The sequence below is a fragment of the Drosophila willistoni genome (genome assembly GCF_018902025.1).
Source record: "Drosophila willistoni isolate 14030-0811.24 chromosome 2L unlocalized genomic scaffold, UCI_dwil_1.1 Seg168, whole genome shotgun sequence".
Taxonomy (NCBI): Eukaryota; Metazoa; Arthropoda; class Insecta; order Diptera; family Drosophilidae; genus Drosophila; species Drosophila willistoni.
In genome coordinates, this window is record NW_025814047.1 from 2408806 (window position 1) to 2421605 (window position 12800).

Below are 12800 nucleotides of genomic sequence, written 5' to 3' on the forward strand. Positions count from 1 at the left end.
GTTTACGATTTAAATATATAGAAACAACTACAACAACAAAAAGAAAGCTGCAACACTTAATTTTAATCGTTTATTTAAGTGCAAAGGCAAATATATATACATATATACTATAATTATTATACATACTTATTTGTGAAATTACAAAAAAAAAAGTAAAAACTACCACAACAACATAAACCAGCGATAAGAACAGAAATTATGGATTAAAAGAAGATACTGAAAAAAAAGGAAAAACTGGAAATAAAAATCACAAACAATATTTTTGCTTCTTAAAAAGAAAACAATATAAAAGACCCTGTACTTAGTTTAAATAATTTCAGTACAGGGTTTTCCTTAAAAGTCATTACTATATACAGACCGTATGTATGTGCAAATTGAAGCCTTCGATGTCAAATTTATAAAGCATTTACCGAACCCCTCTCTATATAGTATACTCATCCTACAAAGATTTCTACCCGAAGTTGATGCACTTTATAAAACTCGTATTATAAGATATAGAACAAACGCACTTTACTATATAATATCAAATGATCACAAAATGAAATGCTTTTTTTCTCACCAAAGCTGCTTTAATATTGATGGCCTCAAATTGATATGATATAGGATTATATATTAATGATGGTGGGCGATATATAGAAATCGGAGTCGTTTAATATATGATAAAAGTATAAAATAAAACTGCAATTTTTTGTTTTATTAATAAAACTAACAAATGTATTTTGGCATTTCAAGGTTGTTCAGAAGTTAAAGGCGGGGACCCTGACTGCGGTTCATTATTGCTTTCGGATTTATCAACAACTGGAACAAGTGTTTCTTCTTTGCTTTCCTCTGTGTTGTCTTGGGAATGTTCCTCATTCTCGGAAGCACTGCCACTGGATTCACTTTCCTTTTGCTCCTGAGTGGAGGATGCTGACTGCTTTTGCTCTCGTGGCCGCTTGGCTCGTTGTTTCTTTTTTAATCTCTTGGCTCGCTTTTTGGCGGTTTTCTCCTCAGCCGATCTTCGATTATCTTCTAATTTCTGTTGAAAAGCACTGTCAGCCGCCTCTTGGGCACTCTGATGCTGTATGTTTTTCTGACGTGCATATTCTTTTCGTCGTAAATGTCTATAAACATGGAACTCCCCCGAGCCAGCTCCTGCACTGCTGCCCATTACATTCCTCACAAATGTCGGCACCGAGGCCATGTAATCCTTTTCGCGGCGCTGCTCGGGTATATTGACGGGTTTATCCTTGAAAACAAAGAGATGTAAAATAAGAAAGAATTAAGGTACATATAACGTTGACTTGGCCTTACGGGGTTCTTCATCAGCTTTTCCAGTTTCAGTCTTTGCAGGTCTGTAGCGGTTTTCACGAATGGCCGTAGGGGCTTCTCTTTGTCATTCGCATCATCGGACCCATTATTTGTGGTCTTTTTTCCTAAAGTATTCATTAATGCAGATTTGTTTTGCCTGCTTAAAAACCAAAACAAAGTTAAATTCTCAATTAATAAAAATCGATTATTAACACAGTAACCTATCGATTATCGAGTACTCGTTCTCAAATGCATAGTATTTAAATACCTACAGTCAGTCTCATAAGTCTGTTTTTCAGACTTTTTTCTTTAATTCGTAAAGGGAAATTTCTCTATCAAGCAAGTTATTATTATTCTGGGAATATTCACTTGCTGACTGAATTTTAAATAAAAGTCACTTGATTATCAATATTACAAACACTTTAATTTTTCAATAATCACTTCATTGAGCCAATAGTTATAAAACTCTTGAAGTACGAGATAGTAGGTGCTGCCTAAGCTCCCAAAAGGATGAAGTAGTCAAATTGTCTTGTTTGTTAAGATCTTGGACCGATTCTCTGTGTCTTTGTACAGACAAACAATATTGTTGTATTTTGAACAAGTTTTCATTAGATCCGACATCCGTCATATTACAAAAATTATAATTAATTATATAGTTACAATTTATACAGAGATAAACATACAAAAAACTTGCTAATAGGTTTATTTTGTTTTATTACTGCTATTTAAATGTAGCTTTCATTGAAAGTGTTAAGTATATGAATTATTAATTTTAATCATTATTATATTTTTCCATTGTTTTTTCGTAATTTTATTTAATTTAATTTATTTTTAAATACTAACCAAAGATATAGTTGTCATAAAAAAAGGGTTTACTCAGACAATATTTACGAAATATAATAATTTTAATGTTATGTACACCCAAAATCAGAAACTCTTACAAAACGGGTCCAATTGTTTTAAATATATTTCGTTTTGCAAAATTCTAAAAGTATTTTTGAAAAGCACGAAAGGGGCACTTCCGGCTCAGACCTTAACACTTTTTACTCACAAGGGGAACTACAGGTATGCGAATCACCGATTTGGATGAATTTTGGATATGTTGTGGAATACCCCGTCATTTGAAGCTGTGTGAAATATTTAGGCGTACTATTCTATATTTTCCTAATAAATCGGCTTTGAAGTTATAGCTTTGGTGACTTAAAATTAAAACGCCGAGTGGTCGGGGTAGAGGTCCTGCCTAAAATCGACGAAACTAGTCAGTTTTGGATTTTCATAATTTTTTGCTTTTTTAATAATTATTTTTGTCTAATAGCGAAATAGGTCTTTTGATGATTTTTGTTTGGATAGACGTATGTATATTTTCTCAAGACTATGAACATGTTTAAATAATGCTTTTGTGCAAAAATATACCAACTTTAAACCAATTTAAAGGAAACAAACGGAATAAAAATTTTGGAAAACCACTTTCTAATCTGAAGCGAACCATGCATACTTTTGGGCATTGTTTTCAATATCAGAGATGACAAGTGGAATTGCCCCGTCTTTGGCGGGGATTTTACTTTAGTGCAGTCTTCTTTTGATGAAATTTCTCGATTTTCTTCTATAAGCGTTAAGGAGTTTTGCATCCGCTTTATCATATTTTAAACTTGCCTAAAAAATACAGTACATAATGGCGTGCGTATAGCTGGTGTTACCTTAAGCGTACAAGTTAATAATAGTTAATAATAATAATGTGCAACTACAATAATTTCAACATACATAAAAAATGTTTCCAATTACAAATCATCAAAAGACCTATTTCGCTATTAAACAAAAATAATTATTAAAAAGCAAAAAAAAAAAACCAAAAACTAACTAATTTCGGGCGGGGGTTGAACCAGAGTTTCGTCAATTTTAGGCAGGACCTTACACCGTCGAGCTGCTTGTAAACCACTCGGAGTTTTACTTATAAGTCACCAAAGCTATAACTTTAAAGCCGATTTATTAGGAAAATATAGAATAGTGCGCCGAAATATTTCACACAGGGGGTATTCTACATTCCCCTTGTCAGACCCTTAACACTTTTTAGGTACTCTCAATGTTATCGATGTCACGGTCGAAGCAGAATAATCGATAAATCGTATATAGTGTAAATGGAAAATAACCATCGGTGGGTGTGCCAGCTCTAGTAGACAATTCAAGTGAACAACAACTCTGCTTCTGGTTACTGGACTCGATTAGGATTCAAATTGAGATTAGGAAATTGTGTGAGATTTATACATAAGTGGGAGTGAAGGTGCATGTAATAACATGGCTCTCGACATTGATACAAAAAATTCGAGTTCGGCGGCAACCGGCGACGCAAATACGGTCAAGGCGAATAACAATTCATCAGCTGCATCCACCGGCAATAAGAAGACTGAGAATTTGGTCAATGGAAACAATAATAGTGCCGCAGATGGACCAGCAGCAAAAAAGAAAGGTGCGTTAACTCCAATGGGCCGCCGTGGTTCACCCTCCGTTCCCATTGCTCCGTTCAACAACTTATTTTGCTAGCTGGGTATTGGCAATCACATAACATAAAATTTTTAACATTACGTAATATTATTTTTTTCCCTCCCTATGAATGCTTTTATAAGCGGCACTGCTGTGTGACTATGGTTTCCTCGTACCCCCTTCATCTCCTTCTCGACCTATCCTAGCTAAAAAGCAGCAAACCGCGTGCGTTTCAATTGCAATTGTAAATGTTGTACGCGCAAGTGTGCGTGTGCTTTTTCCTTTTTTTTTTGTCTTGGCATGGCAACGCACATGTTGTTCGTTCACCCTATCCCCGATGTTCATTAACCCCCGGCTAGGGCAGGAATTAACCTACAATTAACACGTGCTTGCCCCCAAACGCAGAATGCATGCAACAAATACAAGAAAGAATAGATGAATAAAACACACTACAATTATGTAAATCATGTTTTTTCTCTTCTCAGTTTCTCTCACAATTTGTTTATTACGCTCTCCTCCTCCTTGTCCATCTCTTTCTATCTCTCACTGCTGTAGACTAAGTCGATCCCTCTCTTTATTAGTCTCTCTGTCTCGCTACTTGTGCTGTAATTCCACCTCTTCCCAACGAAATTAGCGGTAGTCTGTGAATTTTCCTTTAAGATCTCTTGCTCTGCAGTTGCACTCAATTATATCACTCTCTCTGTCTCCCGGTCTCTGACACGGCCCCTTTTTATTTTTTTGCTTATCAGCATTTTGTTTTTCGTCTATTTTTTTATTGTTTATTTTGTTTTATGTAAGTTTGTATCTATGCGTTTCTCTCTCTGGGTGTGTGTGTGTGTCTGTGAGTGTGCATGTGTATGTATGCCGGGTATGGAGGCCGTTCATGTTAATAGAAGGGGCACGCTTTTTGTGTGTGTGTGTTGAGTGCGGGGAAAAAGAGCGGGGGGGCACACACGCACATGTCGTTGAAATTGTTATGTAAATTGCTCTAGGCCTTAGATCTCAACTGAAACATTCTCGAAATTATTATAGAATAAATTATATAACAAAAGATTAGAGCTACAATTTGAAATATTTCGATTTTTCAAAGTTTAGCCCTAAGAACTTTGACCATTTCTCGTTAGTTAAGGTTAAAGTTAGATTAAAATTCAATTCTTTATAGTCATACTCATAAGCCATCAAGAAGATAAAAGCAGAGCTGGCTTGAAGACTGCTAATCCTTAAATGTTTAAAGATCGAGAGATTCTGCATGGAGTTTAATGATTTTTAAGGACTGTATGATTCACTTAAAGATTACTTATTATTTCAAATACTAGAATATTCATGAGTACTAGATAATTATTTAATAAAAAAGCAAGCAATGAGCATTTCTAGGAGTATTAAAACTGCGATTGTTATGTTTTCTAATTACAAAGATTAAAATTAAAGTTGGATAATTTTGTTTGGCAAGTCTAATTTTTGATTTTTAACCCCTAGGTAAGAAGAACCGCAACAAAAGCCCCCCCATTGCCACAGATGCTGAGACCACGGAAGCAGCAACAACAACTGCTGTAACCAATGGTCATGAGGGGGAGGCATTGGTGAATGGGGATGCTGTTGCCCCCGATGCTAACGCCAATGTGGCAGCGAATGATGAATCCGAATCAGCTGAGCAACAAGCAGCAGAGAACGCAGCCTCATCCGGTGAGCTGGAATCCGAGGATGTTGATCTGGATGCGTTGCATGATGTGGGCATTACGGTGAATATTAGCAGTCCCGGAGCCGATATCATATCCGTGCAATTATCAAGCATGGAACTGGTACAGGAGATTCATCAATTGCTAATGGATCGTGAAGAGACCTGCCATCGCACATGCTTCTCCCTACAGCTGGGCAATAATACTCTGGATAATTTTGCCGAATTAAAAACGGTTGAGAATCTGGAGCAAGGATCAACCATAAAGGTGGTCGAAGATCCCTATACGATGCGCGAAGCACGTATCCATGTGCGCCATGTCCGAGATTTGCTGAAGAATCTCGATCCAACGGATGCCTACAATGGTATTGATTGCACCTCGTTGACCTATTTGAATACAATTACGCAGGGTGATCTTCTGGACAAGAAGAAAACTCGTCCCGATTCGGTTGACTGCACGCCACCGGAATATGTGACGCCAGGAGTAAAGGAGCCACCATTGCTGCCATTGCATCCTAATATTAAGAATGCAAAGGGACCACAGGCGCTAAAGGTCTTGACGACATCCGCTTGGAATCCACCACCTGGTCCCCGTAAACTTCACGGTGATCTGATGTATCTGTATGTGGTCACAATGGAGGAGAAACGTTTTCACATCTCGGCCTGCTCTAAGGGTTTCTTCATCAATCAATCCACCGATGAGAATTTCAACCCAAAACCAGATAATCCCAGCCACTTGAGTCACTCGCTCATAGACTTGCTATCCACGATCTCGCCTATTTTCCGACGTGCCTTCCAGACCATTCAGAAACGTCGCACACTGCGGCATGCCTTCGAGCGGGTAGCCACTCCCTATCAAGTATATCAATGGGCATCACCCCAGCTCGAGCATACAGTGGATGCCATAAGAGCGGAGGATGCTTTTAGTTCGAAATTGGGCTACGAGGAGCACATACCGGGGCAGACACGCGACTGGAATGAGGAACTCCAGACGACACGTGAACTGCCACGTAAAACACTGCCAGAACGCTTGATGCGCGAGCGTGCCATTTTTAAGGTGCACGGAGACTTTGTGACAGCTGCCACCCGTGGTGCCATGGCTGTCATCGATGGCAATGTGCTGGCCATTAATCCTGGAGAGGATTCCAAAATGCAAATGTTTATTTGGAACAATATCTTCTTTTCCCTGGGCTTCGATGTTAGGGATCACTACAAGGAGCTGGGTGGAGATCATGCCGCATTCGTAGCTCCACGCTACGATCTGCATGGTGTGCGCGTCTACAATGCCGTCGACGTGGAGGGTCTCTACACCCTGGGCACAGTGGTGATCGACTATCGCGGCTATCGGGTGACAGCCCAATCCATTATTCCCGGTATTCTGGAGCGGGAACAAGAACAAAGTGTTGTCTATGGCTCCATTGATTTTGGTAAAACAGTTTTAAGTCATCCCAAGTACTTGGAGCTGCTGCGTCAGGCGGGCAAACACTTAAAAATTCTTCCACATTCTGTTCTTAATGAACGGGATGAACCTGTGGAGCTGTGTTCTTCTGTAGAATGTAAGGGTATCATCGGAAACGATGGTAGACATTATATTTTGGATTTGTTGCGCACCTTCCCGCCGGATGTGAACTTCCTGAAACTGCAAGATGTCAAGTTGAGCAAGGAGCTTACGGAAATGGGTTTCCCGATTGAGCATAGGCATAAGTTGTGCTGTCTCAGGCAGGAATTGTTGGAGGCTTTCATTGAGGATCGCTATGTGAGCTTTATACGCATTGCTGCAGTGCATCTTCAGCAGTTGAACGCCAAAAAGCAGGATGAAGCGAAGGAAGGAACCAAAGAACCAGCATCGGAGACAGAGAAGGAGTCGCCGCCAAAGGCAATCACAGAAAAGGAAGAAGAGGAGTCGAAAGATCAGCCCACTGTAGGGGAAACTAAATCAGCTGAGGCTATGGTCAATGCCATAAGAGAAGCTCAGTCTAATATGGCTACCTCCAATGAGGTTCAAGCAGCTGAGGTGGTCAAGCGAGCGTGCGCCGCTGTCGGCTCTCTAAAAGAAAAAGAGTTCGATTTCCGTTTCAATCCTGATGTCTTCTCGCCCGGCATACGTCATGTGGATGGAGAAGAGGGCACTTCCAGCTCCATTGTCAAGCAAAAGCGACTAGTCCAAGATGCCGCTGAGTTCTTGGTACTTAAGCAGATACCCACGTTCATCAAGGAGCATTTGGCCCACTCTTCACCGCCCATTGATGGCCAGACTTTGACCGAGTCCTTGCACAATAATGGCATCAATGTTCGCTATTTGGGCAAGGTGATCAAAATGTTGTCACAGATGCCACGCATGGAGTATTTGTACAGGATTGCCAACTTGGAACTGATTGTGCGGGCCACCAAACACATATATTATACATATATGCAGGGCACTGAGCCACTGCATCTATCGGCAGCCATAAGCCATTTTCTTAATTGCTTGCTAACAAATGGTCCCGTTAATCCTGCCATCAGCAAGGAGGAGATCCACAAGAAGCGCACTAATACCAAATACAACAAACACAAATCATCCAAGAGCAGCGGCAGTGGCAGCAAGCAGTCGGGACAGACTTCTAACCAGAATGGTACGTCTACATCGCCGTCATCGTCCACGGCGTCCGGCGGAACATCCTCCAATGTAGCCATCGACTGGACATTAGTCACACCACGTTCCCTGTGGCAGCAAATACGTAAGGAGGCCAAAGCCTATTGGGATTGGGATCTTGAATGCGATGCCATCGATATAGCTCTGACCAAATATGGCATCTCGAGGATCAGCTTGTTGCGTGGCTTCTGCCAAAAAGTTGGCATCCAAGTGCTGCTCCGTGAATATAACTTTGAATCGAAGCACAAGCCCACGTTCGGCGATGATGACATTGTCAATGTGTTCCCAGTGGTCAAACACATAAGTCCCCGGTCCACGGATGCCTATAATTTCTATACAACTGGCCAATCCAAAATTCAGCAGGGTCTGTTTAAGGAGGGTTACGAACTAATCAGCGAGGCCCTCAATTTGCTCAATAATGTATTTGGTGCTATGCACCAGGAGAACGGCTCCTGCCTCAGAATGTTGGCGAGATTGAGTTATCTGCTTGGCGATGCCCAGGATGCTTTGGCCATTCAACAGCGTGCCGTTATTATGAGTGAGCGTGTAAATGGAATTGATCATCCCTCGACCATTTTGGAATATGTAAGAGATAACTTTAATTTCGACTGGAAATATTTTTTGATAATCCTGTTTCTCCTTGTATTCCAGACACATTTATCCCTCTATTCGTTTGCCAATGGACATGTCGGCATGTCCCTAAAACTCTTGTATAGAGCACGCTATCTCCTAGTTCTAATCTGTGGCGAAGATCATCCAGAAGTGGCACTAATCGATGTATGTTTCATTGCGTTTATTTTTTATTTAAAGCTTAGAATTATTGACAATTCCTTCTCCAGAGCAACATCAGCCTTATCCTGCATGCCCTGGGCGAATATGAGCTGTCGCTAAGGTTCATTGAGCACGCCCTCAAATTGAATCTGAAATATTTTGGAGCCAAAGCCATGCATGTGGCAGTCAGTTATCATTTAATGGCTCGTACACAATCCTGCATGGGTGATTTCCGTTCTGCTTTGAATAATGAAAAGGAAACCTATACTATATACAAATCACAGGTAAGGATACCTCAAAACCCTTTTGTATTCCATCTTAAACTTAATATTTTCTTAGCTCGGCGAGAAGCATGAAAAGACTCGCGATTCGGCTGAATGTCTACGTCTATTAACCCAACAAGCCGTTCTCTTACAACGCAAGATGAACGACATCTACTCCAATGGCAAACTAACCAGTGATCTGCCACCCATTCATATAACCCCGCCATCCATGGGTTCCGTATTGGATATGTTAAATACAATCAATGGCATTCTATTTGTGCAAATTAGGTAAAATGAAATCAGAAGTCCTTTCTAGCAATATTTGTCTAATTTTCTCCCTTTTCAAATATACAGCCAAAATGATATAGTCAAAGTGCGTAGTGAAATTGAAAAGCATTTGAAGGCAAATGGTGAGGAAAGTGAGGTAAATGATGCCATTAAATCAATTGTGGATGCTTCTGGCAACAATAATGGCGAAACTGAGGCACTGATAAACGGTGGCGAGGAATCAACTGTAACTGTAACTGCAACAAGTTGAACGCATCAACAGCCGCCGGTAGTCCCACAAAACCCACAATCCTAAAATAACAGCCATGAAAAACAAGCAAAGTCACAATATAGCGTTTGGCCAATTTCATTAACAAATTTTTTTTATTATTGTATTTTGGGACTGAGCTAAATTAACTTAAAAACTAAGTGTTAAAAAAAAAACAATAACCTAAAGCAAAAAAATAGGAATAAAACAACGTTGTTTTTCGTAAAGAAGGCTGCTCTTTGTACTGCTCACATCGCATCGTATATATGATAAATACGACTTAAACTATAAAGGAAACAAACACATTACAACCTACATCAACAACCAATCAAGCATCCTAATCCTAATCCTTCTCACCAAAACTAAACGAGAAAAAAAACAATAGTTTAGCTCGCCATTTATAGAAATCCTATATATATATAGATATATACAAGAGAAATACTATGTTTTTGTTAAACCATTTGCCTTATTTTTTATAGTTTTAAATTTCTTTGTTGAAAACAATAATATATGCATACAACGAGACAGATAAAAGAAGAAGAGAGGTTTTTTAAAGAATAGAATGCGCGCACGTTGAATTATTGAAAGTAAAGTCAAATGGTGTTATTTTTTTTTTGTTATACCAACCTATCATATAGATATAACTACACGTACATATATATCAAAAGAAATAAATATTACTTATGTAATGCATAAATATACATTTTGTTGGCTCCCGATAATTGGGGACTTGTCTCTACTCTTAATCACACGAACAAAATGGTTATTTTGTATAAACAAATGATCGCTTACTTTAGTATGATCAAATAAAATTAAAGAAACTGCCAAGTTCTGAAATTTCATATTGTCTATTTATTCTCATCATTTTGGGTACCCATTAATCATCACCTAATGAATAAAAAGAACTATACATTTTTTTTTACAAAGGGAATGCATCGAAGCATTGTTTTTATTTGCTAAAATTAAGATGATTAAAGTTAATAGAAAATAATAAGTTATTCTTAGTCACTGTCACGCACCTCAACAAGCAGGACAATGATGTAAAGGCCAAAAGTTCTCCGCACATTGAAGGCAGGATTTACAATGATCTGTATTGTGTCTTCACATATTGACAAAGATAATCCAAACTTTTTATGATTTTCAAACTAATTTTATTATAGTTTTATCGAATATATTTATTTTAACCGCTATATTAAATAGAGAATCGTAAAAATTGCTCACTCCAATTTATCTATGCTAAAAAAGCTGCTCAAATATAAGAAAATAAAAAAAGTAAAAGGTGAAAAAGCTTTAAATACGATAAAGAAAGCACATAAACAAAGCAAGAACAGACAGATGTCGTGATAAGTCAACATTTAGTTCAAGAAAAATTGAATTAACATAGTTTTCATTTCTATGGGCCAGCAGTAATGCATTGCAATGCAATGAAGATAAAGTGGAGTCTAAAAAATAATCTTAATTATTTTCAAACAGTTCTGTATAAATATTAAAAGTCTCTTCACTTTCGTTTCCTACACTTATTTCGTCCCTTACGTCTTCTACCAGCAGTTTTGCTTGGAGATTTTCCATTTTTCCCGGCTGTTTGCTGTTGCTGTGTCTTGGGAGCAGAGTTATTAGCTGCTCCAGCAGCTCCGCTGTTGGCTGCCGCTGCCGTGCTCTGTTTGCTTAAACGATTGGCCGCACTCTGGCCACTAATCTTCTTTGAGGGCAGCAAATGCTGGCTTACTAATTCGCCGAGCACACCCTGATGGGCCAGCATCGAGAGAAAAGTGCAAATAAATTTATCATAATTGTGAGTACGACGGCTGGCATCGACCTTGAACATGTGCCGACGATCGTTCTCATCGGCTAAATGCTGCTCATTGATGGCAATTTCGGTATCCAGATTTTTGAGAAGTGATTGCAGGTCCCGAGCCGTAAAAGCGCTCGGTTCAAGTAGCGTTGTTGGTGTATCCGGCCGTTGAGAATCTCCAGAACCGGATTCACCCTGCTCGTCGGCTTTTAGCAGCTTTTGCAGGGTTCCCGAAACAATGGACTGATTGGTGCGCAGCATCTTCAATTTGTGGGTGATTGCTATGCGCCTGTCGGGGACAACAGCCATTAAATTGAAGCGAATATCCTGCTCTCCAGTAGCTATGCCCAATCTCTCGGCCATCACACGACGAAATTTATCCGTCCAGTCTTCGTGATCTTCCCATCCACCATGGTTCATTGGATAGGGCTTGAGACCATCGAGTTCAAAAAGCTGTCCATCGATGGGCACAAAGCTGACAAAGTGAAACGCTTCACCGGTGAAACGACAACTGGAAACACTAGCTCCAGTACGCTCCAGACGACGCCTTGCCTGCGGCATAGCATGCGAATTATGGGCACAGGCCAGCTCTGGGGTATTGCCGATGGCAAGTCCTTTGTTTTCTGGACTCATGCCCTTGGTGTGGACCTTAAGACGACTCAATATATCGCCCAACTGCAGATTATTTTCATTGCAATTAAGTAGAACAGAGAGTAGGGCATGAGTAGCGCAACTGTTGGGCACAACCTGCTGGGCAAAGAATATACTGGATATTGCCTCCTCATCTTTGACAAAGATTTCAGCAGTAGTTTCCACAATTTTTCGTCTAGCACGTCGCTCTTCGATCCAGCGAAAAAGGAAGATAAAACCGTACGGACTTTCGATGGGTTTTTGCAAATCGTAGACCTCTTCCACCTGAACATCATGACCTGAGGTTGGAAAAATAAGGAAAATTTGAATTTTTAGTGTAGGTCGAATGAAAAGATTACTTACAGCCAAAATCCTCTAACAACAGGGTGAATAATCCAGGATCGGACTCCAATTCAAGCCACCCATCCGAAAGCTGCGCTATGGGCATTGTTGAAGCCGCCCCCGCCCCCACCAGAAGTGAATTGTTAAGATTGATTGTGGATCCCAGCGTTACAGGGTTATTCCCGCCTGCAATTGACGTTGCTGAACAGCTTGGGCCTACACCGCCCCCCGCCGCATTCATTATAAATTGTTAAATATTTATGTACAAGTTAGGGCAAAATTTTTAGAAAACAAACAAACAATCTTGAATACAAAATGTGAATGGCAACAATTTATCGGAAAAGAGGTACGAATGGCAACCCTGTTGTTATTCTCAAATATAGGGGTGAGCG

At 39.7% G+C, this 12800-nt stretch overlaps 3 protein-coding genes across 3 annotated transcripts; 1 reads left to right on the forward strand and 2 right to left on the reverse strand.

Annotated features, from left to right (window-relative positions):
* Nucleotides 1–564: 564 nt before the first annotated feature.
* Nucleotides 565–1498, reverse strand: LOC6643349 (PRKR-interacting protein 1 homolog). The gene is made up of 2 exons (XM_002066031.3): nucleotides 1294–1498; nucleotides 565–1228 (listed from the first exon to the last, which is right to left on the reverse strand). Exons 1-2 carry the CDS (start codon nucleotides 1426–1428, stop codon nucleotides 728–730), a joined length of 636 nt encoding a protein of 211 aa, XP_002066067.2. The 5' UTR covers nucleotides 1429–1498; the 3' UTR covers nucleotides 565–727.
* Nucleotides 1499–3360: 1862 nt separating this feature from the next.
* LOC6643348 (protein clueless) lies at nucleotides 3361–10486 on the forward strand. The gene is made up of 6 exons (XM_002066030.4): nucleotides 3361–3754; nucleotides 5245–8660; nucleotides 8727–8852; nucleotides 8915–9130; nucleotides 9186–9397; nucleotides 9464–10486. Exons 1-6 carry the CDS (start codon nucleotides 3583–3585, stop codon nucleotides 9645–9647), a joined length of 4326 nt encoding a protein of 1441 aa, XP_002066066.1. The 5' UTR covers nucleotides 3361–3582; the 3' UTR covers nucleotides 9648–10486.
* Nucleotides 10487–10798: 312 nt separating this feature from the next.
* Nucleotides 10799–12687, reverse strand: LOC6643431 (ubiquitin carboxyl-terminal hydrolase calypso). Its single transcript, XM_002066029.4, has 2 exons — nucleotides 12430–12687; nucleotides 10799–12365 (listed from the first exon to the last, which is right to left on the reverse strand). Exons 1-2 carry the CDS (start codon nucleotides 12647–12649, stop codon nucleotides 11143–11145), a joined length of 1443 nt encoding a protein of 480 aa, XP_002066065.3. The 5' UTR covers nucleotides 12650–12687; the 3' UTR covers nucleotides 10799–11142.
* Between the last annotated feature and the right edge of the window lie 113 nt (nucleotides 12688–12800).